This window comes from Terrapene carolina, unplaced genomic scaffold (genome assembly GCF_002925995.2).
Source record: "Terrapene carolina triunguis isolate 2854851 unplaced genomic scaffold, T_m_triunguis-2.0 Scaffold131, whole genome shotgun sequence".
NCBI classification, from domain to species: Eukaryota; Metazoa; Chordata; order Testudines; family Emydidae; genus Terrapene; species Terrapene triunguis.
The window spans coordinates 38,654,720-38,681,440 of NW_020664482.1; the positions used below are offsets into that span (position 1 = coordinate 38,654,720).

General features: G+C 56.4%; 2 protein-coding genes across 4 annotated transcripts; one reads left to right on the forward strand and one right to left on the reverse strand.

The window, feature by feature from the left end:
* Positions 1–372: 372 nt before the first annotated feature.
* Positions 373–23,012, forward strand: RIPPLY1 (ripply transcriptional repressor 1). 3 transcript variants are annotated; one of them, XM_024197931.2, is made up of 6 exons: positions 373–665; positions 14,463–14,594; positions 16,816–17,101; positions 17,888–17,963; positions 21,546–21,616; positions 22,063–23,012. In XM_024197931.2, exons 3-6 carry the CDS (start codon positions 16,995–16,997, stop codon positions 22,322–22,324), a joined length of 516 nt encoding a protein of 171 aa, XP_024053699.1. In that variant the 5' UTR covers positions 373–665; positions 14,463–14,594; positions 16,816–16,994; the 3' UTR covers positions 22,325–23,012. The 3 variants fall into 3 exon arrangements, with proteins under 3 accessions (XP_024053699.1, XP_024053701.1, XP_024053702.1); XM_024197933.2 differs by having other exon boundaries at positions 373–531; XM_024197934.2 differs by lacking the exons at positions 373–665; positions 14,463–14,594 and adding an exon at positions 14,619–14,736.
* CLDN2 (claudin 2) lies at positions 3,314–4,882 on the reverse strand. Its single transcript, XM_024197930.2, has one exon. The coding sequence runs from the start codon at positions 4,717–4,719 to the stop codon at positions 4,030–4,032; it is 690 nt and encodes a 229-aa protein (XP_024053698.1). The 5' UTR covers positions 4,720–4,882; the 3' UTR covers positions 3,314–4,029.
* Positions 23,013–26,721: the final 3,709 nt, after the last annotated feature.

Sequence of the window (26,721 nt, forward strand, 5' to 3'; positions counted from 1 at the left end):
GAAACACCCCGGTTCTCGCTGTCCGTGTACATAGCTTCTGCAGGGATGTTATGCCCGTGCACGTGGCGGGGAGACGGCTCATGATTGCTGTGTATTGCCACAGCCCCTACAGATCTCAGCCAAGATCAGGGCCCCTTGTGGTGTGTTGGGAGGTGGTAAGGATGGTCCTTACCCCCAGACACTGATTTTTCTGTAAGGGAGTGGTCCTCACCAAGGGTGAAAGTGGATTGAAACCGGAATGGGATCTCTCACTGCGCCAGCCAAAGAGATGGGGAGTTGTGCAGGAGTGGTGTTTACCCAAGCCAGAGAGAGGAGGGGGAGCTGCACTCCCCTGCTCCATCGTCCTTTGACCCCGGTCCATGTTGTGAAAACACTTGGGTTCCCTCACTTGGGAAACCGTCTCTGATCATGATGGGGTGGAGGCTGCCACAGGGTGCAAACCTGCACCTTCTGCTTTTCCACTCACCTCCTGGACTCATCTTCGGTTGCTAGAAGTGACTGATGTATGGGAGGAGCAGACAGAGCAAAGCTGTGAGTGACAGAGCGGTGCAGAGACAGTACAGCCAGATAGATGACAGGCCCCGGACTAGAGAAGACAGGCACCGGCCCTCAGCATGGAGAGGGAGACCAGAACCTCTGAGCCTCTTGGAGCGGGGCCTGACGAGGTAATTGCTATCCCAGGTCTGGGGAGCACTGGAGTGTTTGCCCTGGGAAAGAAGGGTGCCCCTGGCTTTGGGCTGTTATTTAGCGAGGGATAATGTGATGTTCTGATGCACAGGATTGCTCAGGGGGATGGAGTCAGTGGCCCATCTGATCTGCCAATGCCAGTCACATCAGGGATGCTCTGCACCTGTGCGATCCCTTCTCACTGGGGGAGCTTTCCTGCAGACCCCGAGCAGGGATCATTTCACACATGGGCCTGGAAAGCCTTGTTGTGTATCCTGGCTAGTGTTGCTGTGTATGGGGATGCGGGGAGGGCCGTACTACTTGAGTGACTGCTTGGGGCCCTGCATGCCTATGGACGCATCCCCTCTCCCCCTCAGCTCGCTGTTGGAGCCTGTGGCCAGAGCAAGAGGCAATGCGTGTTCCGATTTGGGCAACATGGGGCCCTGGGCTGGCGCAGCAGAAGGCTGCACATGCTTTTTGCCCTGAAGAGTAGCCAAGGCAGAGAGAGAGGAAAGGTTGAAGCATGGAGGGTGCCGGGGAAGAAGGCTCAGTGTCCGAGGGGAAACCAGGCAGTGTCTTGCAACCTCAGCATCTGGAAGGGGGAATTTGCTGCCAGTGAGCACTGAAATGGTCATTGCTAGCACAGGTCTTTCGGGATGCCCAGATCAGCCACCCCCTGGGGCTGGTGTGGGAGCGTTTGTGAAGTCCCTGTGTGTTTCCATTGTAATGTGAAAACCTTCACACACACAGGACAGCAAGGCTATCACCCCCGCCACTGGGGCTATGCTCCTAAATCCCTAGTCAGGGCTGGCTCTAGGCACCAGCAAACCAAGCACGTGCTTGGGGCAGCACATTTTCAAGGGCAGCATTCTGGCCATTTTTTTTTTTTTGTGCTTCCGGCGGCAAAAGCCTAGAGCCGGCCCTGGCAGCAGCAGCGCGTCGTGCGCTGGGGGCGCCCGGGGGGCGCCCTGGGGCCGCTGCAGTTTGCGCCGCAGGGGAGCAGCGCCCGCACCTTGTGGCTGGGCCGGGCAGGCTTCGAGCGGGGGACACTCAGGCTGGGGGACACCCCACGGGGCACACGGAGCCGCCTGCAGGTGCCGCCCAGGGACTGTGGCAGGGTGGGCAGAAGCAGCAGCTGCAGCGGGGCCATAGAGGGCGGGGCACTGTCGTGCGGGGCCTGCGTCCCACTCTCCGGGGCTCCGCTGCCTCTGGGGCTACCCTGTCCCAGCTTCTCAGCCCTCTGCCGGGGTCATCCCCCGGCTCTGCCTTCCCGGGTCCCGGCCGGTCCTGGAGGTGGGAGCCCTGGATGGAGGGACCCTGGGCCGAGGCGCGGCCTGGAAGCCCCGCTGCTTACCCCGACCCTGCCAGTGCCGAACCGGCTGGAGGTGAGGGGGGAGCGGGCAGAGTCATCACTGGTGTGGGGGAGCCCAGGGCTGGGGCAGCAGGGGGTGTGGGTGTGAGGGTGGAGGAGAGAGCCCAGGACTGGGGTGGCAGGAGGTGCGGGTGGGAGGGGGGAAGAGAGAGCCCAGGGCTGGGGTGGGGGGCAGCCAAATTTTTTTTTGCTTGGGGCGGCAAATAACCTAGAGCCGGCCCTGTCCCTAGTCCCCCTCTTGCCCCCCATCACACACACACTCAGCACTGTGTGCAGCTGCCGTCCTCCACTGCTAAAGAACATGGGAAGGAGCTTTCACTGGAAGCCCTCAGGGCCCATCAGTCATCCAGCAAGGGTTGCTGCTAGGCAAGGAATGCCCTCTGCCCTCCGCATCCCAGCGCCTTGAGCTGGGGAATTCCAGGCTGCTCTTAGACTAGCTTTGCCTGTGGGGCTCTGAATTAACAGCAGTGAGTGACACATGGGGCATCACACAGAGCTGTTTGCCCCCCGCACATGCCGGGAGGGTCTCTAGTAGGCTCATGTGAGGAGGAGCCCACCAAAGTCCTTAATAACAATACTGTGTGTCTGTTGAGAGACCCTTCCAGTTGAGGGTCTCCAGGCATTTACCATGGGAGGTGTTAGCCCTGTTTTACATGGAGGAACGGAGTCTTGCCCAAGGTCACTAGGCTTAAGCTCAGGCATTCCTGGCTCCCCGGGCCCTGCTCCATCCACTGGACCATGCTGCCTTTCTGCTCCCTGCGAATCTCTGGCAGGACTGGTGCTGTGCTCCCAGAGGTGACAGGGTTGTGCTAATGTATCTGCTCCCCACACTGAGTTCCTGTCGCCTGTTTATCTCAGGGCCCATTTCTGCTCCCCGAAGGTCAGTGGGTATTTTCCCACTGAGTTGAGTGAGACCAGAATCGGGCCCTTCCTGAGCAGCAGCCTGTCTTCTTTTAAATCTGTTTGTTTACTCGGACCATCTGCAAGGGGCCGTGGCGTTCCCATGCCCGAGGGTCACGGCTCTTCAAAGCCAAGCACAGAAACAAGCACAGGATTGCACGGGGGGTTGGGTTTGGGGCTCCCAGTCCCCTTTGAAATATGCCTCCCAGCCTCTGCCCTCTGGTTGGGCAGCAAGTGGGCAGCTGTAATGGGCACAAGGTGGCCTGGCCCAGCGTGGGTGGGGTTCCCTGGGGGTGAGGGCAGAGCCCCTTTGGCGCAGAAGGAAAGCTAAGTCAGCTTCAGCATGACTGTAACACAGATTTATTGCAACGCCTCATCATTCTTGACCCACGGGGCCATTCAGCAAATGTGCTGCTCCCGGAGAGCCGCTGCCTCTCCCCCGCCCCCTCCCCAAACCACTCCTAAGTACAGTAAGTGCTTCATGGCCAGTCCCAGCAAGCTCACCCCTGACCGGCCGCCCTGTCAAAAGCTCTCCCACCCACTGTGTGACTGCACCCTTCCCGTCTTCTCTGTCCTTCACCTGCAGGCGGGCGCCATTGGCAAACATGCCCCTTGTTCTGTGTCCAGTGCACATGAGCATGCAGGCCAGTGACCACTTGCGAGAGCCAGGTGCTGGGGCCGAGTTCCACAAGTCCATCTGTTGCTGTGCCGACTGAGCACTCACTGGTTTCTTGGGGATGGCCATCTGGGATGCTGCTCTTCCTCTTGGTGCAGAGGGGGGTTCCCAACGGAGAGCGCTCCCCTGGGCTTGTGTTTTGCTGCCTGCCACTTGAGGGGGCTATGGCAGAAGGCCAGAACCAGCCTAGTCCATGCGAGCTGCTGAGTGCTTTGTGGGAGCATCGGTCAGTCAGTGGAAATTGGGATTCAAGGACAAGTGTATGAGAGAGATGAGCTCAAGTGATTGGCTCAGCCTCTCCTCTTACCTCCCCCAGTCCAGTCCTTCTGAGTGGCCCCCAAGGCAGGTGAGGTACCATCCAGGGTTTAGATACCAACTGCCTTGCTGCTGGGGAGTTGGCCATGCCTTGGGGCTCCTACACGTACCCCGTCAGGTTGTAGGCATTGAACTCACTCTTAGGTTTTTGAGTATGGCTGATGGACGGCCGGGGGGTCGCCAGTGCTTTGGATTGGTAGGCGCTCTGGTAGGCTGTCTCAGACTCCCGGGGCGGGCAGGACGCGGAGAGTATGCAGCCGCCAAGGAGGGTGAGCAGGGCTGAGACGATGCCCAGGTACATCGCCTCCCCCATCTCATACTTGGCACTGTCTGGGATGAGCGGGTTGTAGAAATCCCGCAGCACCACGTGGGTGTTCCACACCATGGGGATGAAGCACAGCACGCCCCCCAGGATGAAGATCACCCCCCCTGTCACTGCTACCTTGTCCTTGGCAGGGGAGCCCTGGGCGAAGATGGTGCACTTCATCCCCATCACGGAGACAATACAGGCCAGCGAGGAGATGGCGCAGGAGGTCACCATCAAAGCCTGAGAAGCCTGGATGTCGGAGGGCAGGGACAACAGGGAGTTGTAGATATCGCACTGGGTGATGCCGGTGCTGTAGATGGCACACTCCATCCAAAGGCCCTTGGTGAAGCCCACCGCCGTCACGATGCTGGCGCCGATGTAGGAGCTGTTCTTCCAGTTGGGTAGGAGTGTGGTGATCACGGTGCCCAGCAACCCAAGCCCCCCCAGGATGAAGCCCACAAGCTGTAGCCCGACCGAGACCATCTTCAGTTGCTCTCCTCACCTGGCTGTGGCTGACTGCTCCTGCCTTTCCTTGCCGGCTGCCTGGCTCCTCACCACTAGCCCCTTTCCTGTCTTTCTATTGTCCCAGCTCTTAGAGAGCAGCTCTGCGGTCTGGGCTCATCTCCTCCCCAGTCCTTGTATGCTAGGTCTGTGGGGCTATCTATGTGGGGGCGGGAGAGAGGGGAGGAGAAACTCCCTGTAAGGAAAAAAAATCCATAGCAGATTAAATATTGACTAGAGACTCCTGAGAGATGCCAAGTGCCCTTTCACCTTCGCTATCATTCCAAACAACCTTTTGAGAGAAAAAGCCCCCCAAATAATAAACTCTGCCAAGGGAGTCTAAATGTGCCTTGGTGGCAGGGGCCTGGCGAAACACCCACCCGCAGGAATGTGAGATGAATCAGAGCTTTGCTTCACATCTCCATGTTCCCTTCCAGCCCAGCTGCTGGATCAGTGGCTCGTGGCATGTGCCATTGCATTGCCTGAGCTGGGGCACCCTGCGATTAGACACTCTCTCTCTCTCCCACAGCCTGGCAGGGGAATCGCTCATGGCTGCCCACAGATCCTGATTTCTCCAGCCCCCGGTGTTTGAGAACACCACCTCCCCGGAGTCATCTCCGCCAGCCATCGCTAATGTCATGCACGTAGGGAAGGAGTGCGCTGTAAGTGCCAGGCCAGTGCCCAGCTCCCTGCCAGGCCAGGCCAGTTTGAGCAGTAGTGCAAAGGCAGCCTGAGGGGTAGTGCTGTCAGGATGCAAATCCCTTCAAAATGGAGACCCTCTGTCCCTGCTCCGAGGTTCCGCTCATCTGGGATGACTCCATCTTGGTCCCTAGGTTCAGCAGTGACTGGGCCAGGGAGGAGGCTGTGTGTTTCCCTCCTGGAGAAGATCCCCTAGGCTCCCTCGCTGACTGCCTGATGGGAACAGTACTAGTGAGAAGGCACAACTCCAGTACGCTGTCCCTGTGAGCCCTGCTGTGGCGTCTCAGGTGACAGCAGAGACCTGACCCTGAAGGACCTCACCCTTCGGAGGTGAGGGGACAGCTCAGGTCTCCATGTCCATCTCATCCTGGGCTCTCTCAGACTGCTCCCCACCCTAAGCTACAAACCTGTCTCCTCTGGGGCGTGCAGCTACTCGGCCCCTGCCTGGCATTCGCTGGCCAATTCAGCACTTCTTAATGCTGTAGGAGCAGAATTAATTTCTGCTGGGGTTCCTGCTGCTCCTGGTGTATACAGCACAGCAACACATAGGCCTCTGAGCGCTGGGATGGAGGGAGGAAAGGTCCCTCAGCCCCCATGCTTTCTACTCTCCAGTTATGTTCTCTGCGGTGCAGGGCTCGTTCTCCTGCATTTTCTCCTGTTCTATGTGGTGTTTTCAGGTCCTGCCACCCCAGATGGCTTCGGCTGAGCACTGAGGGGAACCTTGCCCCCTGTCGCACTAGCTTAGAGTCCAGTAGCTAACACAATCCAGTTGGGACGCTCCCAGGGAAATGCCAGAGAGCAGCGGGACAGCCCTTGGGAGTGGATCTGATCACCCTGCTTGTCTCACTTTGGGAAAATCTTTATTTCGAATTCAGCCCCTTTCCCTCTTAAAACATCTTCTGAATAAGCCCATCCCTTTGAAATCAATTGGCTCCCCAGTGGGTTTGGGGCTACATTTGGGGGTCACTGCAGTTCTGAGCTTGAGCCATAGCGTGCGCCAGCGCCTCGTGGCTGAACCCCCCAGAACCTCAGACTGCGGGGGAGGAGAGCAGGCTGTGTTTAGGATCGCTTCCTATTCTTTCCTTGTAGGCAGGGCCGGCTCCAGGCACCAGCCCACCAAGCATGTGCTTGGGGCGGCACCTGGAGGGGGGCGGCGCGGTGCGGCGCTCTGGCCCGAGAGCGGAGCCCCGGCCGGGCTCGCCGCCCTCCCCCCGGCGCTCTGGCCGCCAGGGAGAGTGGGGCCCCGGCCGGACTCTCCGCCCTCCTCCCGGCGCTCCGTCCGCCAGCGGAGCCGCGGCGGGCTCGCCACCCTCCCCACGGCGCTCCGGCCGGTTGGGGAGAGCGGGCCCGCGGCCGGGCTCGGCGCCCTCCCCTGCCACGCTCCCCGGGGAGGGGCGGGGCGGCGGGAGGCTTTTTTGCCTGGGGCGGCAAAAAAGCCAGAGCCGGCCCTGCTTGGAGGGGAAGCTGAGACATGTGAGAGAGGACAGGGGCCTGAAAAGGAATGACATCATCTGTGAATTAACTGCTGCAGAGACATGCTTCGCTTTTTGTCTTCGGTTTCGTGACCAAGCAGGGCCCCAGGCCTCCAGCAGGGGGTGCTCTATTGCCTAGTGACACCTGCAGCTCTAACCTGGATTGTCACATTAGTGGGGAGAACTTAAACTTGCTGATTGTGTGGGCCAGGTACACTCCTTTCTCAGGCTGGGCTTTCCGGGTGCCGGGCAAACCCTGTCTGCTAACAGCCTGGGCCAGAGAGACACCTCAGTTAAGTGACTAAGACCTGGGATGTGAAGTCAGAAGAGCTGGTTTCTCTTCCTGCCTCTGCTAGTGAGTTGCTGTTGACCGTGTGCAAGTCACTTAGGCCAGATGTGGGCAGCTGGAATTAATGGGTGAGTTGAGACGCCTAGGGCCTGATTTCCCGGGGTACTTAATGCCCACGTCTCTCCTGGCTACCAATGGTGTCTCCAGCTGGCTCCTAAAAAATGGAGATGCCTGAGTTGGTGGAAATGATATTTTGAAAATGTTGGTAGCCACCTGTCTATGCCTCGATATTCCCATCCCCAACCCAGGGGTCTCCCTGCTCAGGAAAGTGCTTCGTAATCTGCAGAGGAAAAGCACCACCTAAGTGCAAAGTGTTTATAATAATGTCAGCCTAGGAGAGGTTCTGTAACTGTCCCAGGGCATTAGGGTGAGCCACGGCTGCTGATTTCAGGTGGAGAGAGGGATCCTTTTGTTAGCAGCCCCTCATCTGGCACAAGGAGGAAACAAACTGAACATTAGTGCGGGCGCCTGCTACTTGGCAATAACAATAGCCCAGGCTGGCATTGTGAATGGTCCCTAAGGACTGCTCTTGTTCTGTACTCACGCTGCTGTTCGGTGCTCTGCTGGGGTATTTCTCCAGCTGCAGCCCCTCTCTTGGGCCCTCCATTGTGTCTGGCTTCTGCCAGGCCCCTCCCAGCATGGCATGACAACATGGACACGTAGCCTGCTGCATTGTGCATATGCTTCTGGAGTTTTGCAGCAAATCAATGTCTTTCCCCGTCTGTTCCAAAAATCCCCACGGGTGCATTCAGAAATGGGGGCTGGCACCCCTAAAAGACACAACCATTGCAGGCCAGCTGCCTCTTTCCCTGGGAAAGTCAGCAGCAGGCTTCGACAGTAAGGTTGCCAATTTTGGTTGGATATATTCCTGGAGGTTTCATCACGTGACATAATCTTTAATTAAAGATTAATCTTTAATTCCTGGAGACTCTGGGATGATCCTGGAGGGCTGGCAACCCTATTTGAAAGCAATAACCCAAGAGAGAATAGAACGAACCAAAAGAGCCTCTGGCCTGTCCCCTTTCCCTCAGAACTGCCTCTTGATCATTTTGTTGCAAGTTTTCCCAACATGTCTTTGTTACCCTCCCTGTCACCAGTGCCCCCACCCTCCAGCCCAGCAGTTTGATGATATCCCAGCTGTCTACCTTTGGTATTTCTATTGAGCACATCACTCTAGTATCTTGGCACTGCCCCTGTTGGTCCCAAGGCATTTCACTGGTGCCAACCGTCTGGGTCGGATCCCAGCTCTGATGTGATCTCTGGAGATGACTGCAGCGTGGACTCCAAAAGTGGAGTAGACGTGTTTGTTCAAAGGTCTGGTTTAAGCCCTGCCAAGTGACATAGGCAGAGCTGCATCCCCTGTCCCTGAAATGCAGCCAGGAAAAGAATCATAGAATTGTAGGACTGGAAGGGACCTCAAGAAGTCATTTAGTTCAGTCCCCTGCACTCACGGCAGGACTAAGTATTAACAGGGCCGGCGCTTCCATTTAGGAGACCGGCACCAGGATTTGGGGGCCCTCAGCGGCAATTCGGCGGCGGGTCCTTCACTCACTCCGGGACCCGCCACCGAAGTGCCCCAAAGACCAGGAGAGCAGAAGGACCCCCCAGCCGCAGAATTGCCGACAACGACCGGGAGCGTGGAAGGACCCCCGCCTAGGGCGCCAAAAACCCTGGCGCCGCTCCTGAGTATTAAAGAGGAGTGTTGAAAGCCGGCAGCAGCCTGTACATATGGCTCAGCGACGCTCCTCGAATGCATTGGGACTGGGCCAGGCCAGGCCAGGAAGTGAAGAAAGGAACGAGGGGAAATCTCATATAGACAAACTGGCACCCAGAGAAAAATGCACGGTGGCTTTGAAATGCTTACCAGAAATACAGGACCTGGAGGGAACGACGGAGTAGCCCAGTGGAGATTGCACAGGGGGCATGAATATCCAAGTGCAGGAGAACCATGTCTCCTCAGGACAGGGCGAGCAGAGAGCAGGCCGGGGCCCAGGGGATAAAGGATTTCTAGTGGTTAACTGCAGCTTTGCAAAATCCATCTGCAAATCTTAGCCTGGGGTCAGAGGCTTATTCCAGATCAGAACTAAACCCTTGAGAGGATGCAAAGCATTGAGGAGCTGGGGATACCTTTTTGTTTGTCCCCTCCCCGATTAATTAAAAATGTAAATATTTGGCAAAGGGGTTTGGGGTTTATTGCCCATGTGATTTCGTGGGCGGGGTGGGGCAGGGAGGACAGAGCAAGAAGATGGTTTGGGGCAAACAACTGCAAAGCTGAAAAGTGCAATTCCCTGCAGAGTTTGGGGTGCTGATTTGGTGCAGCCTCCAATCTGTGCCAAAGTCGGAAACTGACTAGGCGTGGCGTGACGCAGCTGGTGAGAGCTGCCCTTGGTGGTGGTGGAGAGAGGGTGGGACTCTTACTGGTGAATATAGGATTGCCCCTAAACCTACAGAGCTGATTTTAGATAGCAGCATTCCATAAGCATCCCTTTGAATTGTCTCAGCCAGTGCATGGGGAAGCATCTTGAAACTGAAGGTGAATTAGACATAGTGGTGGCAAAATGTAAGAGTTCTTGAGTCAGTGCAAGTGTCGTTCTGCTACTGCTCTCGTACCTCCATCCCCACATATGCATCATTGTGCCCCCATTAGATCCTCTGGTGGCATAGCCGTCAGCACACGGGTTTTCCTTGGAGAGCTGCCATCAAGGCACTGGCCAGCCGCAGCCCCACTTAGCTTATGAGCTCAGATTATCAAGATCAAAGGTCACAGGGATACTGCTGCAGGCCTGGTACTTCTGTCACCAGTGTAATGGCAGATCTGCTGTAGATAGGCCAGGGCTCTGCAAACTCTCAGCCCCATGGGGTGTGAGAAATCCAGACCCATCAGGCATGCGGAAAGGGGGTGTATGACCCTGTGACCTTTGTCTGACTCTGGGCCACAAACTCCGAAGTGTGCTGGGTCCAAAGGTCTGGAGAAGTGACAGCTAAGCAGAGTGTGCCAACACCTTCCCCGGCCAAGCTGTCGCCTGAGAAAAGGGCAAGAGAGACCATTTGGGAGGCTGAGGTGTGAAGTCTCCCATTTAGGCAACACTTTCCAGACTCCTGTCCACTCCGCTGATCCTATCTTTGCTGGTGCTAGTCATGAGATGGGTGAACGCTGCTACGGGGTCCTGGCAAGTGTGATCAAAGAATTGCTGCACTGACAAAGCAGCCGGTACGGCCATACATCAGCCCTGTCTAACCTCAGGTTTGGGGCTTTCCCAGGGCCTCAAACCTGCATCCAACTCGCAGGCTCTTTCGTGCAGCAGCTGTGAAAGTGACACTGTAACAAGGAGGAGGGATCGAGAGAGAGCCCTGTTAGGAAGGCTGCAAAGGAGAGCATTGGTGAGCTCTTGAGACCTGCTGTTGGTGGGAGTTGCTGAAAGTCGGGAGCTGGCGTTTTAAAGAATTCCTGTCAGTGTTTTTGCTTTGTCAAGAGAAGCTGTAGGGCCAGGGGAGTGGTCACCATCCCTAGGAAGCCAGGCGGTACATGGCGGGGATGCTCGAAGCAATTGGGCTGGATCCCATGACAGGGCAGATTGCTATAGTGTGCAGTTGTCAGGGCCCCCTCACGTGACCACAAGTTGATTTAACGAATAGTTTATAGGGTGCTTTAGAGCCCAGATAAGGGGACAATGTCCCTGAACCAAAGAGCTTGCAAACTACAACAGCCAAGACTAGACCAAGGGAGGTGGAGAAAGGCTGCAGTCGTGATGGCAAAGGGATTGAGCTGGGGTGTGCGCATATGGCTTGTTTGTACCATGGTTGTTGTATAAAAGATAATTTGAGTGTGGGGGGGGGGGCGAGGGGCGGGCAGGTGTGGGCAGGGAGGCCAAGCTGTGGAGTGGGTGGGTAGGGGTAGAAAGCTAGCCAGGCATGTGAGGTTTGGCTGGAGTGGCAGGGGAGGGAGGTTTCCAGATGTCCCAGGGTGACTGGGTCCTTGAAGAGGGAGCAGGGGCCAGTGCACCGGGGCTGCTGACCTGCTGCGCCATTGGCGTTTACAGGGAGGCACTGGGGCCTTCATAAAGAGGAATGAGGCAGAGGGCTGCAGACGCTGTGAGGCTCCTGCAGTCTGCAGAGAGCTGCTACCCATGGAGCCCGCTCAGCCTAGAGAGGTAAGGGCTGAGAGCCAGGTGAGCAGGACTCGAAAAGACTGGAGCCAGGGAGGGCTAGGAGTGGCTTGCCAAGGCAGGGAAGTGCTGCAGAGAGCAGATCAGGGGAGAAAAGAGAAGCCCCAGGATTGAGCATTGTTGTGTGATTTAGGCCATTAAATTAGTCCCTGGGAGAAGGGGGCAGACTGCTGCTGATGCACACCAGGCCAGAAAGGGGATGGAAGGCTCTGTATTAGGAGGAGCATGTGTCCCCACACCACCAAGAGTTGTCCCAAGACAACATTGACAGTGGGCCAAGTCATCCAACTGGGAGAAGGCGTCCATTCCTCCTGAGCAGCCCTACAATAACAACTCAGGTTCCTGAACAGGACGGAGGAAAACAAGCTGAAAGGCAACAGTTGTCTATCCAGTATCAGAAACAATGGGGAGGACAAAACGGGGTCTGCGCCCACTGAAGTCGATGGCAGAGCACCTCATGCCTGCAGTGAGAGCAAGATCGAGTCCTGGGCGAGGATGCCATGGCTAAGGCTGGAGTGCTCCCACACAGAGCTCAGCAATGCCCAGGGTGTGTCAGCTCAGCGCTCACTCACTTTACTCCAGGGCAGGCCCATGTTTTCCTAACTGCCCTCTCACATCTGTGCACCTCACAACCTGTAATATATTTAGTGTCCTAACGCTCCTGGGAGGCAGGGAAGAGCTGTTATCCCCACGTCTCCCCAGCCCTCTGGTTTGTGTGTGCAAACGGCATTTGCACGTGCAGCCTGGCTAGGCAGACCCTGATGGCTGGAGGGAGGAGCATGAATGCACACGCAAGCTGGAGTGCCCCTAAACACAGATCCTCAGCATTGTAAACTGGAGCAGAGGGAATCCTGAAAATCTGCGCCATGGTGTCCGTCTGTCTGGTGCGTACAAATAACCCTGATGTGGTCCCCCCCAGTGTAACAAAGGTGACAGGTCACTCAGGCTAGTTCCCAGAGGCTGCAGGGCTCTCTGGAGCAGGGTAGCGGGGAGGGGAGGAGGACGGGGGATCTGGACTGACTTGGCTGAAATACCTCTCTCAGCAGCAGCCTTCTCCGCCCTCCCCAGGGTTTGTTATTCTAAGACTCCTGGCCCAAATGAGAAACAAATGGGGAAATGTAACAAGCCCTGCACAGGCTGCAGTGCAGGCAAAGGCCTAACCACCATCACAAATGGGGGGCAGAGGGGAGCCCCAGGGGTGACAAATTGTGTTCTCCAGAAGGGCCCAGTGCTCGTTCCCAGAGCCGGAGCATTTGGGACAGCTGGACGCAGAAGGCAGAGGCTGGACGGGACCATTTGCTCTTTTCTTTCCTTCTCCCACGTTGAAGGCATCTTGGGAGAGGGGGCTGAGCTGTGACCCCACTTTGCCTCCTGCCCCCATCCCCACCCTACGTGTGTTTCTAATCCGGGTCTCACCCGATGATAAGAATAGCAAATGGGGAAGAGGCAGATCATTGGAGTTGGGTCTCCTGGGATAAGGTGGGGCATCCTACAGCATTAAGTTTAGGTTGCTTTTATTTACCTCTTTGCACGCCCTGTATTCTACATCAGCCAGGACCCATGTGCTTCTTGGCGTGACACTATGCTGAGGCTGAGGGGATAGTTGCTGACTCTGTTTTGAAGTGAATGACAGTTAATCTGGGGTTAGAATGAGGACAGAGAATGGAGGAAGAGGGGTGGGAAGCAACTGGCATGGAGTCCCCACCAAATCAGACCCTAAAACGGAACGTCCCTGGAAAGAGGGTTATTTTCCCTGCTGTACGACACCCAGCGGCAGCTCTGCACAATGGGCCTTGTTTGGAATCAGACGCATGCTGTTTCCCTGCCTGCCTGCGTCAGTTTCCCCTAGTCTCAGCCGGCAGGTGCGTGATGTGAAGTGCCCCATAGCCCAGGCTCCCTTATGGATAGCTGCATGGCACCCCAGCCCCAGGGAATGGGGATGGAGGAGAGGTCCAGCACAGAGGAGGTAACATTTCTGGCGTTACAGCACCTGAGCAAACACAGTTGGGAGGGGGAATAACCCCCGTGACTCCCCAGAGGCCGAGCAGCACTGATCCCCTAAATGTGCCACAAAAAGACCAGAGCACAGGCCCCTCCTGTTTGGAATCAAAGGGCAGTTGGAGGCACTGGAGCAGCCAGCATGATGGGGTTGGCCAGGGCTGGGGTCCCGTCCATGCACTGAATCCCCAAGTTCTTTCTCTTGATTATTTCTGTTGAACAAGCAGCGGGAGCTGGGTCGCCTCCATGTCAGGCTGCTGTGTGAATGGACAGGTGGAAGGACAGCACCAGTCCAGTGGCCACGTGGGCCCAAAAAGGAGACGTCTCCTGGCCGTCAAAGCTCCCACTGACTTGCAGTGATCTTGAGCAAGTCACATAGGCACCGATCTTCAAACAAATTTAGGCACCTAACTCCCATTGAAATCCCCTTACCATGGGAGCTAGGTGCCTAAATACTTTTGAGGATGTGGCCTTTCCTTCCCCATGTCTGAGCTTCCTCCACTGTAAAATGGGGCTAACAACACAGCCTAGCTAATGATTTTATACTGCTGTGCTGCCCATCATCCTTGTATGTGGGCACCTTCCATATGAAATTGACAGCAATAGGGAAGTTGCTAGGGGACTTGGAATCTCTGGCCTGGCTCCTTTTGAAGTGTCCCATCTCTGCTTGGGCTACCCTTTGGTTTGGTTTATTGATCTCCCCTTTGTAAAGGGCTCGGAGAGCTGCAGCTGGTGAGTTCTCTGGTAATGGTAGATACTGTTGGGGGGTAAACTTTAAATGACATGTTTTACAGAGCTGAGGAGTAGCTTGTACCAAGAAATCGAGTACTGAGTATTAACAATCAGACACGAGCGAGCTTCTGCACTGAAAGCAGGGGCTGCTTCATAGCTTGAGACTCTTGTGTGATCATTGGGTGTGATGCACGCTTTATAGCTAAGCAGCATGCTCAGTCCTGCAGTGCTCAGCTCAGAAATACTCACAACAGGCATTTTCCGTAGTTGGATTGTCCATAGGATCCTTTCCCCAACTTCTTGTTCCAGGGCCAATGATTGCTTTGCCAGGAGCAGTGGCCAGCCCTAGGGTCAGAGCCGCCTGTTGAAGTCGGATCCCTGCTCTGTGACCATGGACAGGAAAGAACCGGAGTGCTGGCTTCCAGACATGCAGCCTCGGAGGTGAGTGAAAAATCAGCTGCCACAGTGAGGAAGGGCCCAGCATGCGCCTGACTTGATACAGCTCCGAAGGGGAGACCGTGCCCCCAACCCAGCATTAGACTGTCTCAGGGCTTGCAACGCTCAGTGATTCAGGTGCTCTTAGGTGTGCCGTGTGCAAAGTCCCTCCCTGCATGTTTGTCCGGGCTGTGCTGACTCAGCAGGGAAAATTCCCTCCAACTCCTTCCTCCCGGCCCAAAGCTGGGGCTGGGGGAGTGGGGGCTGTGGCCCCAGCCTGGCGGTAGAGATTTCCCAGGGCTGGGTGAAGGGGAAGCTGGCCCGGCTCAGGGCAGGAGGTGGAGATGTCACTGTAGAGTCAGTGTTAATCAGAGGCCCGTAACAAATCCTATTAAAGCTTCATTAGGGCCCCTTTGGGGCTATAATTATCAAAGGCTCCCTCTGGTGCTGCAGATACTAGAGCAATGCCTCCTCAAGGCCAGATGGGAGGAGTCGGGTGACGGGCAGACTGGGAAGCAGAGGGGCGTGGGGGTGTGTGAGACACGGGGCCTGGTTGGTCCCAGCCTCATGCCCTGTGCAGCATATCCCCTGTAGGGAGCGGGGGTGAGCTGGTGCTGTTCAGCCCTGGGCCAGTTTTGCACGCCCTTTGCACTGTCAATGAGAAGGGGTGAGGTGGGGTGGGGGGGATGAGTGGGCCCAGTGCTGGGAAGGCAGCTCTGGCAGGGGCTTAATGGAGGGTGCATGGACTGTCCACCCTGGGCAGGTGAGAGGGCTCTGCGCAGCTGGTCTGCCAGGAAATTCCAGAGTCCCGCTCCCCAGGAAGCCCCTGCTAACGGCCCAGCACCTGCTGGCAATGCCCAGCTGAAAACAAGCTCATTTAGGGAGACGCACAAGGCTGCCCCTAGCAGTAGCATAGCCTCACGCCAGGCTGGGAGGGCAGAGTGCTTGGGAAAGAGAGTCCCTCCTGCAGAGCCGTGGGGCTGGGCAGCGGGAGCTGGCTCCCTGAAGGTCCTGGAATAAACAGAGCTGGACAAAAGCAGGGCCTGTAATCCCCAGCTGCAATGGGGCTGCCCCATTGGTCACCCCTGCTGAATTATCCATCCCTCTCTTGCCAGAGCACACAGGCCTAGGGGGACCTGGCTGCCTTGTGCTGCCCCAGAGGTACCAGCTGTCTGTTTCTCCCGCAATCATAGAATCATAGAATATCAGGGTTGGAAGGGACCTCAGGAGGTCATCTAGTCCAACCCCCTGCTCAAAGCAGGAACAATCCCAACGAAATCATCCCAGCCAGGGCTTTGTCAAGCCAGGCCTTAAAAACCTCCGAGGATGGAGATTCCACCACCTCCCTAGGTAACCCATTCCAGTGCTTCACCACCCTCCTAGTGAAATAGTGTTTCCTAATATTCAACCTAGACCTCCCCCACTGCAACTTGAGACCATTGCTCCTTGTTCTGTCATCTGCCACCACTGAGAACAGCAATCAGGGATGCAGCTCAGCCCCGGAGGAGAAGGAGGAGGATCCAAAGTGTAGCTTTCCCTTGCAGGGCTGCTCCTTGCGCTCCTACATCCCAGACAGCAAATCCTTTTGACTACGTGCATCTAGGGTGACCAGACAGTAAATGTGAAAAATCGGGACAGGGGGTGGGGGGGTAATAGGAGCCTATATAGGAAAAAGACCCCAAAATCAGGACTGTCCCTATAAAATTGGGACATCTGGTCACCCTACGTGCATCCAGCCCCGCACAGTGCTGCTGGGGCTGAATCTCTGGGCTGCCCTGGCACTGTCCAGCCTGCAGAGCAGTGGCCTGACCTCAGTGCAATCAGAGCAGGGACTCTGAGCCCAAGGCCCGACCCTGCCCTGTGGGTGTCCCTGGCAGCCGGATGGGCCCACAGTGAGAAATCCGCCATTGGTACCAAGCCAGGCCTGCTTCCCTATTTACCGCTTTGTTACAGCCCTGAAATCTCTCGCCTCTCTCTCCTCCCCTCCTCTGTTCCTTGCCCCCCCCCCTTCTTTCCTTCTGGCCCTCTCTCCATTAGCTGTGCCATCCTGCACAGACCCATTTCCTCCCCATGTTACTGCCCCCCCGCCCCCTCCCTTAGGGCAATGGGGACAAAGCTCCTAATCACCCTCATTAATTGTCCCCTCCCCGCTCCCCCTGACCCCCTGGGGCATTTCTCACAAATGGTGTCTAACTTTTCCCTTCTGTGTTTTGTTTTTCCACTGAAGCTGACGGTGCCCCCCCAGCCTCCCGCTGAGCTGCTGTTTACTCAACTGGGGCATGCTGGACACCCTGGGACCTCCTGCTCTCCCCCCTTCCCCAGCCCCGACCAGGCCGGGAGGGCTATAAAGGGCTCCTAGGACAGGCCAGAGAAAGAGACCTCTCTCCTTCTTCACCAGCTCACGTCATGGAAGCTTCTGTCCCCACTCCCCTCGGGCTGGCCGGCTGGCTCCGGGGCCCCCTGGGTGCCTGGGGCTGCGGGCGCCCTGTGCAGGGCCAAGAACAAGGCGGAAGGTAATGAGGATCTTATGGCCACAGTGCCCCTTGCCCGCTCTGTGGCTGGCGCAGCTGAGTCGGAGGAGACAGGGCTGGCAGAGGGGGGAGCATGGTGCTCCGTCTCACTGCTGTTGGCAAAGGGGCGAGGGTTTTTTTTTCATACGGAACGGGGTGCATCTGTCTGTGATTGTTAATAAGGGGTTTGTACTTCTCTCCCCTTCTACTCTGGTGGCTCAGAAACAGGCCCCCCAATCCCCATGTCCAAACCCACCTCCTAGATGGGGAAACTGAGGCCCAGAGAGAACACCTTGAGGCCGTGCCAGAGGATCAGGATGCAGGGACTCTCCTGCTGTCACCGCTAGCCCTTAACCCCTGAGCTCTACTTTTGGGGGAATGTTAGGGTGGGGGCTGCAGTGCAGTGCTTTCCCCTGCCCCCCCATCCCTTGGCACTGCAAAGCGTAGGGCTTCCGAGGCTCATCCTGTGAAGCCGCTGGCAGTCTGGGGGCAGGGTCTGCCCATAAACAACAAATCCCCCAGAGTGGGGGAGGCGGAGAGCTGGGGACGGGCTGTGTTTGTGTGTGGATGAAGGGGTGGGGGGCTGCAGGATGAGGGATCTTAGTGCTGAGAACACCGTCGCCCTGTGTGGGCACTCGGGCGCTATGGGCCTGCATTTGCCTTGGTGCTTGTGCAATGCCACGGCTCTCTCAGCTGTTATGAGCTGGGGCTTCTCAGCACGATAGCACCCTGGGCCTGCTGACCACTGACTGGCCCGCTCCACCCCCCTCTCCTTGTCTCACTTCGCAGATCCCCACCTCTCTGGAGACCCTGGCTTCCCACTGCAAAGGACCTGTGCAGGCAGAACAGGGACCACACAGACCCGGTGAGTTTCACCCTCCCTGATCAGAGGGTATCCAGCTCGGCCCAGCCCTAGAATTCACCCGGTCCCTCTGGGGCTCAAGGTGGGTCTGAGGGCGGGGTTGGGTGCTCGCCCTTCACCTCTGCAGATCTCTGCATCACAGCTTCCCTAGGCTGAGCAGCCTCGTTCCCGAGACATTTCCCCTGGGTTCTTTTGCCAGCCCCAACCCCTGGGGTTATTGCATTCAGCTCTGGGCCCCACACTGCTAGTCGCTGTCCAGCAGGGACTGATTGGGGCTCCAGGGAGCTGGCCTTGGGTGACCTCCAGCTCTGTTTCCATGAGGCCCAGGGCTTCAGCTCGCCTGACTGGACGCACTGCAGAGTGGGAATTCAGGATGGAGCTCATGGGAAGCTGCCTGGCCGCGAGATCGGGGGACTGGGTGACTGGCTCCCAGGGGAGATCCATCCCTCAGCACTTTTTTACAGCTAGGGCTGGACAGCACCTGACAGGGCCAGATCCTGTGCTGGCCCCAGGAGATGGACAGGCTGAGCTGCTGGGCCTTTTCCACCTCTAACCTGTGAGCTCCACGGGCTCGCTGGGCTGCACACAGGGACCACTCGGGGGCAGGGGCAGAAAAGGACTGAGGGGGGCGTGAGGTGGGAGCCAAGCAATGTTATTTTGAGTGCAGGTCCTGGCATCCTGATGCATGGGATCCATTCACATCCCACTGGAGGCTAGTGGACAGACCTCCCCCGGCTGACACCTCCTGGAGGCTGGGGGGTGGGGCAGACCTCCCCAGCTGGTGCCCCCTGGAATCTGGTGGGCAGATCCCCCCCACTGGTGACCCCTGGAGGGTCGCAGGCAGACCCCCCTGACTGGTGCCCTCTGGAGGCTAGTGGACAGAGCCCCCTGGCTGGAACCCCCTGAAGGATGGCAAGAAGCCATTCCCTATGCTGGCATCCCTGGAGGCTGGTGGACAGACCCTCCCCCCTGGCTGGTGCCCACTGGAGGCTGGTGAGCAGACCCCCCGGCTGGAGCACCTTGGAGGCTGACAGGCAGCCACCTCCCCATCCTGGCACCCTGGAGGCTGGCAGGCAGACCTCTCTGGAAGCCAGGGCACCTTCCCCCACCCCTCCCAGCTGGCACAGTCTCTCCTTTTGAAGGCAAACGGCTGTGAAACGAGCCCCCTCCCTGCAGTGGGTAGTGTAGGCCAGTGCCAGGCTGGCTTCTCTGCTGGCAGGGCTGGCTCTCCCTGGGTAGCTGCTGTGGGGGGTTAGATTTCAGAGAGCTCTGGGTGGTGGGAAAGGGACGCCTCTTCGCTGGCCAGGGCCGGGATTCCTCAGGGGTTAGTGACGCTGGGCAGGGGTTTGGCACGGAGGGAGATTACAATGGATAAAGCCCTCCCGAGGGTATAGCCAGCTTCCCCCCTGGCCCTCTTTGCTGTGGGCACCAGGGAGTGTGTTCAGCAAGGCTGGGGTGGGCGGAGGAGGCCGGGCCGCATCCCCTCAGTGGGCTCACCTCTCAGCGTGGGTGGCAGCCAGCCAGAAGGAAAGGAAATCTGCCTTGCTGGGTGTGATCCCCCCAGGGATGGGGAGCGGCCAGCATGGCCTCCCTACTCCCTGCACTGCTCATGGGCCCTGCCCCGTTGGAGAAGACCAGCAGGCAAAGGAGCTACAGATCCCAGGAGAGACGACAAAGCCCCAGAAGGGCAGCTGGCTCCTCATGCCAAGGCTGCTGTCCCGGCCAGGCTAGAACAGGGCTCCCCACCCTCTGCTGGGAGCAGGTCCCACAGCCTCCCCCATCTCACGAGCAGGAACCTTTCCCTGCTATTCAGCCTAAATGTCCCCTCTCTTCATCTCATGCCATTGCTGTTCTCCTATCCTGCCTGATCCCACAGAGAAAGCACGGGACACTCCAGAGCTGGGAAAAGACCCATGTCCTCTCCCGGCCAATGCAGGCTGGTCCCTGCAGTGCATGCATCAGTGCTGGGTCTGAGTCTAACACAAGAACAAGGGGACGCTGGTGGGAGGAAAATTCAGAACTGGTTCAAGGAAATACTTTCCTTCCGGGCACCACACAGTTAGCCTACGGCTCTCTGCCACAAAGCATCGTGGAGGCCGATAGTTTAGCAGGGCTCATAAAAGGATTCTAACATCCTGGGGTTAGAATAGGCATCATGGCAAAATTAAATCAGCTAGAGCTTTGCAAAAGGTATGATCCCTCCGTGTTCGGGCTATGAGCCCGACTCTTACTACTGGGGGTAAGGACGCCACTCTCCCTGCGGGGAGGTTAGTCCCTCACCACCTGCTTGCAGGATCTCCCTCTGCAGCAGCTGGTGCTGAACATAAGAACATAAAAGCGGCCATACTGGATCAGACTAAAGGTCCATCTAGCCCAGTATCCTGTCTACCGACAGTGGCCAATGCCAGGTGCCCCAGAGGGAATGAACAGACCAGGTAACCATCAAGTGATCCATCCCCTGTCACCTATTCCTAGCTTCTGGCAAACAGAGGTTAGGGACACCATCCCTGCCCATCCTGGCTAATAGCCATTGATGGACCTATCCTCCATGAACTTATCTAATTCTTTTTTGAACCCTGTTATAGTCTTGGCCTTCACAACATGCTCTGGCAAGGAGTTCTACAGGTTGGCTGTGCGTTGTGTGAAGAAATACTTCCTTTTGTTTGTTTTAAATGTAGCGCCTATTAATTTCATTTGGTGACCTCTAGTTCTTGTGTTATGAGAAGGAGTAAATAACACTTCCTTATTTACTTTCTCCACACCAGTCAAGATTTTATAGACCTCTATCATATCCCCCCTTAGTCGTCTCTTTTCTAAGCTGAAAAGTCCCAGTCTTATTACTCTCTCCTCATACGGAAGCCATTCCATACCCCTAATCATTTTTGTTGCCCTTTTCTGAACCTTTTCCAAGTCCAATATATCTTTTTTGAGATGGAGTGAACACATCTGCATGCAGTATTCAAGATGTGGGCATACCATGGATTTATATAGAGGCAATATGATATTTTCTGTCTTATTATCTATGCCTTTCTTAATGATTGCCAAAATTCTGTTAGCTTTTTTGACTGCTGGCTCCAGCCAGAGACAGGCCACGTGGACCTAGCCTCTGATCTAGTCTGATGAGGTGGGTGAGGTCATATCTTTTATTGGCCCAACTTCCCTAGGTGAGAGATATTAAGATAATAGAAGACATGACCTCACCCACTTTGTCTCTCTGATCTCCTGGGGCCAACCCTGCTACAACAGCACTGCAAGTGGCCGATCTTTGATCTAGGCTGGTGGGTCCTGTGTGCCGGAGCTGCCCCTGCTTCCCTTGAGAGATGATCCCATGGCCCAAGAGATCCACTGGCAGGCCAATCTTTCCTGCTAGTCAAACTAACTTTTCCTTTGCTTAGTTACATCCTATTCTTCCCAGCTAGAGACCCTCGGGCTCTCCCAGTGTACCTACTGCATCCCCCGTCCCTGCCCCTGGAATCCCATCAGTCCCCACAAGGATCCTAACTCGCCCCATCCCCCATGCTGGGGGGAGGCTGCAGCGTAGGTGCTGAAGGCATGGATCCGAATTCCTGTTCTGTGTTTCCCAAGGCCTGCGGCAGTGAGATGCTGGTGGATGGTGGCTCAGGCAAGGCATCAGCACTGTTCCAGCACCCCGTCAGGTACGTGCAGCCCACAGTGCCGGCGCGCAGGCTGCTTGCTTCTGTTCGCTGGGGCGGGTAACCAGCGCTCATGGTGCTGGCTAGAGTGAAGCGTCAGCTTTGTGCACTTGGCTTGGCCAACGCCCCACTGGCCAGCCCTGCAGCACCCCCCTGCTTGGCCAGTCCCGCCCTGCCTTTGCCCCATAGCTCTGCCTTTGCCCCGCAAGCCTGCCTTGCAGCCCCACTCCTGCTACTCTACCACTGGGCTCCCCACACACAGCTGTGCTGATGCCCCTCAGTCCTCAGCCCCACACACAGCTGTGCCGATGGCTCTCACTCCTGACCTGCAGCCCCCTGCTAGCTCAGTGCTGGGCCCCATGCAGGATGTGCTGCCCCTTTCACACCCCTGGGCTTTCCAAAGAGGAAGCGAAGGAACCTGTATTTCTCAAGTGTCTTTTTCCCCACAGACTCTTCTGGCCCCACTCCAAGTCCTTCGATTACCTGTACAGTGAGGGGGAGAAGCTGCTGGAGAACTTCCCCGTGCAAGCCACCATCAGCCTCTATGAGGACTCTGACAGCGAGGAGGAGGAAGAGGAGGAAGGCTGGGGGGAGGAAGGGCAGGTGGAGGAGTGGGGGCAGCAGGCGGAGGAGTCTGTGTTACGGCAGGAGGCAGGCTGCCATCAGGGGCCAGCTGGGGTCAGCCAGCCAATAAAGCTCTGTCTGAAGTGACCCTCACAGTGCCCAGCGCACCTGGGCAAGACTCAGCTGTGGGGATAAACGCCACACAACCTTCCCCGGTGCTGCCAGTAAAGGAGCCTGCCAGAGACTCCACCCCAAAGTGCCAGGACCCTGGTCCTTGCCATCCTACACCGGTGTGTGTGTGTGCGGTGATGGGGGCCAGAGGGTTGTTTGGAAGCATTTTCAGGTCTCTCCACTAGGGGGCACAGTTCAAACCCGGGGGCTGCAAAACTCCAAGATGGTCCTGCTGGAGGCGAGAGGCCCCTGCGCCTGTCCCAGGTGAGCAGTCAGAGCTCGGGGCGGCTGGGCTAAGTGTCTGCCAGGGAAAGGACTCTCCCATTCCAGACCACGATGTCCCCTGAGCAATGCCTGCCTAGTGCTGGGGAGCGGGGCTGGGCCGAGGGCAGAGGCCAGCTTGCCCTACTGCACCAGCCCCTTTGGGAGCCGGGTGAGGGGTCTCAAAGAAGAAGCCTGCCCAGACAACGCTGCGGGAGCTGGGCTCAGAGTGAGTGTTCCAGCCTGCTCCCCATAACCCCGAGGGGGTATCTGCCCCCACTGGGGGACACTGGTGCCCAGGTGGAGCTCAGCTGTGCCCCTGGGTTTTAGTCTGTATGTTCTGGGGGTTAATGTACAGCAGGGCATTGACAAGTGAAATAAAGCGTGTGATGCTCTAACATCAGGGTTCATGGCACTCTGGAGTCCATGGCCAGGAAATCGGCCTACTATGGGCAAGTGGGCACATGTGTGACTGAGGGAGAGGGCTGTGGGTGGGGGAATGACCTGGTGGGAGCAGGGCAGGGTCATCAATGTGTCCAACAGAAGGTGGGGAGGAGGGGACGAGAGGGGCCCCACAAGGCAGAGGGAAGTGCCAGATTAGCAGATACCCCCTTGCTCCAAGGTCTGACTGCTGTCCTTGGAGCCGGGCACAAGATTATGGCATCTCTGACCTGCACCTCTGTTTGCAGGGGGCAGGCGGCTGATAGCCAGTCTCTGGGTGGGGCGAGGACTACGTTGCTGGCCAGGCCAGGTGCCAATCTGTGCTCTGACCTGGAGCACCCTCTCCGTTAGCACTTGGGGGCAGGTGTCATCAGGCAAGGACAGTGCAGCCCTGCAGGCTAACGGGGCTGGGGCAGGCTGCAGGGGGTGCCAATGCCCGCCACTACACCAGCGTTGCCATGCGGTCGGGCTCAGAGCAGAATCTACAGTGGCATTCAGGGACAGGAAACTCTCATTTTATGTCAAACTGCTTAAATATCCCCATCTAGAGGTCGAATGCAGCACGGCCCAGAGCCACAGAGGGGAACCACGCCTGCCCATTCTTCACTACAAAACTAGCTGTGACTTGCTGAACTAATAGCGTGACAGCAAGGTCTAGTGGTTAAAGCTCTGCACCGGGAATCAGGAGATTCGAGTTCTAGTCATGCTGCTAGAAGATGCTGCTGAATTGACTGAGGGGTGAGCATATTTGCTGTTTGAACATCCAATGCCCCCATCTCCTCAGACCCATTCCCCACTCCCACCTGCCTCTCTTTCAGGCTGGCTCTTAGGGTGAGTGAGCAGGCTCATAGAGGGGATGAGGGTCACGTCTGCTGAGGATGCCCAGCGCTGGGCCCACGCATGCATTTGCAGCAGCTTAACTAAAGTGGCTGCAATGTGACCACACCAGTTCGACTGGTGCAATGTCCATGTAGACAAACCCTGGGGAAGGGCGATCTTATCCCAGAGTCAAAGTGCCTTCTTCTGAGTGTTCTTAAGTCAGGAGCAAATCAGAATAGGTGAAACAGGTGTCCATACAGACCTACACTGAAATAACAAGAGGTGGGACTCCAAAGCCGGGTTGTGGTTTTGGTACAAGTTCAGGTGTCAGCCCTTCCCGGGTCATAGCTGCTGCCTCTGTGTACAGAAATGAGCTTTTACGGGCAGCCCTGCAGAGCCACCCTAGCTCTGAATCTGTTCTGGGTCAAGGATCATCCATGCCATTGTCAGCTACATTCCAGCTGCAGAATCTTTAATCCTGCTGGGGATCCTGAGCCAGGAAGAACCCAGCTTGACTCTCAGATCCCCAAGCCTCTGGCTGCCAGAAGCTGGGACTGAATGACAGGGGATGGATCACTCAATAATTGCCTGTTCTGTTCATTCCCTCTGAAGCATTTGGCACCGGCCACTGTTGGAAGACAGGATACTGCGCTAGATGGACCATAGATCTGACCCAGTATGCCCATTCTTATGTTCTTATAGGTGTTAGTATTGTTATAAGGGTCCCAGTTCTAAAACACAGCCTCCAAACAAAAACCTATGCTACTTGTAAACTGTAATGAAAACTCCAGGACCTCTAATTGATACCCATCCTAATTATTGTGCTGTCAGGCCTTTTAAAAATATTAGCAGCTACTGACACCTGGTGGACATTAGGCGTGTTGCACTTTAGTTAACATTTTACTGTAGAACTGGAGATTATGTGAACCTCTTGAGCTATTTCTTGAGTTGGCAAAACCCATTCGAGTTCACAGACCTTTCCTTCTGTCATTTAAGAGCATGGATCCCCTCTCAGTTTGATTCAGCTGGGGAAAATGTTGATTTCTAGCTAATAGGCAGCTTATGCTCTCCATATTACGCACCAATCACTGATACCCTCAATTTAAACAACACTTTACTGTTCCCCTTTAAATCAATGTTTCTTAGCTACAGTTGTGTGGACCCTGCCTCCTGCACTCCCATAGTAAGGGCCTCATTTTATATGTCAAAAAGAGAATACTGCACTCTAGTCTCCACCTAAAGTCTGAGAATCAAGCTGGGTTTTATGTGACTGGTAGGGTTGGTTCCTCTGAGGTACAAAAAAACAGGACATCAGGGATGATCTTGAGGCTAAACCCATAAACCTAGACAACTGCCAGAGCGTACTGAGCCCCCTTATAGATTCTCCCAGGACAGCTACCTCAAACAAGGGATGATCCTGGGAAAACCTGGACAAGTGGTAACCCTCAGGACTGGAAGGGACCTCCTTGGTCATCAGGTCCAGTTGCCTGCTATCGCAGGCAGCTCTTTCATATTATCCTGTTCATAAATATACCAAGCTCCATTTTAAAACTAGTCCTTATTGGGACACTATTCTGGAACCTCCCTCACGTGATGGTTAGAAGCCTTCTAATTTCCAGCCTAAGATTATTTGTGGCCAGTTTATCCCCATTTCCTCCCTGGTGTTGTTGTAAGAGCCTTAGATGATAGACACTGTAGAAGTGCAGAGCACCATCAGTCATCATCGTTTTAGTTATTTATAAGCTGCGACATGTGGTGCTGGGACCAACTTTTGCAGCTCGGAAGTGTGTGGTTTGAGCCCCTCTCTGTTGTTGTTGTTGTTAGCAGGGGGAGGGATAGCTCAGTGGTTTGAGCATTGGCCTGCTAAACCTAGGGTTGTGAGTTCAATCCTTGAGGGGGCCACTTAGGGATCTGGGGTAAAATTAGTACTTGGTCTTGCTAGTGAAGGCAGGGGGCTGGATTTGATGTCCTTTCCAGTTTTAGGAGATAAGATATCTCCATTAATTAAAAAAAAATTAATTTAAATTTATTTAAAAAAAACATGCTTCTGGGGTTTGAGCTCAGCTGGCAGTGGGATGCGCTACTACCTGTCAGCAGGGTGAGCCTGGCCCATCTCACCCCATGTCTTTAACTGCCCTGTCGGCACGACCTGTGAGCTCTCTGGGCAGGGCCTGTCCCTTACTATGTGTGGGTAAGTACCAGGCACAACAGGGATGGGATCTCAGCCGCGGCCTATAGCAAAGAGACCCTTCCCCATGACCCCAGCAGCTCTCTGGCCAGGCAGGCCTCCGCCGGGAGCAACTTCCTTCCAAGTCTGGGGCAAGTGGAGAATAGTGGCTGAACATGAATGGTGGAGCCAGGTCCCTCTGCAGCCACACACAACAAGGCCCTGGCTTGGTGCGATCATGGGCCCAGACATTGCGGTGAGGGGCGCATCAGAGCCGCAGCGAGCGGAGACGCCTCCCACAGCTTCGTGCTCACTCCCTGCAGCGTCCTGGCATGACCCAGCCATCAGGACTACAACTCCCAGAGCACCCTGCGGCGCAGAGGCCTTCAAACCCAGAAGTGGGACGGCCCTTCCTTCAAAGGCTGCCCTCTGAGTGGACACAGCAGGCGGCAACGCCCGCCTCTGCCACGCTGATTGGTCACAGTGGGAGAGGCGTCCCGCCCCTTCCATTTTGTGATTGGGCAGACTAGATGGAGCGCTCACGCCTTAGCGGCTGAATGATTGGCCATAGATGTTTGCCAGCTCCGCCCCCGCTCTGTGATTGGACAGGGAGGGCGGCTCGGCCCCGCCCCGCCCCTTGTCCGCGGGTGGACACTGGTGGCTGCAGGCTTGGGCTGCGCCGGGC

Excerpts from the sequence above, each read along its gene's own strand:
- CLDN2 (XM_024197930.2), bottom strand. The coding sequence starts at position 4,719 with ATGGTCTCGGTCGGGCTACAGCTTGTGGGCTTCATCCTGGGGGGGCTT.
- RIPPLY1 (XM_024197931.2), top strand. The coding sequence starts at position 16,995 with ATGGAAGCTTCTGTCCCCACTCCCCTCGGGCTGGCCGGCTGGCTCCGG. Across the intron at positions 17,102-17,887 it reads GGCCAAGAACAAGGCGGAAG|ATCCCCACCTCTCTGGAGAC; the intron begins GTAATGAGGATC and ends CTCACTTCGCAG. Across the intron at positions 21,617-22,062 it reads CTGTTCCAGCACCCCGTCAG|ACTCTTCTGGCCCCACTCCA; the intron begins GTACGTGCAGCC and ends TTTTCCCCACAG.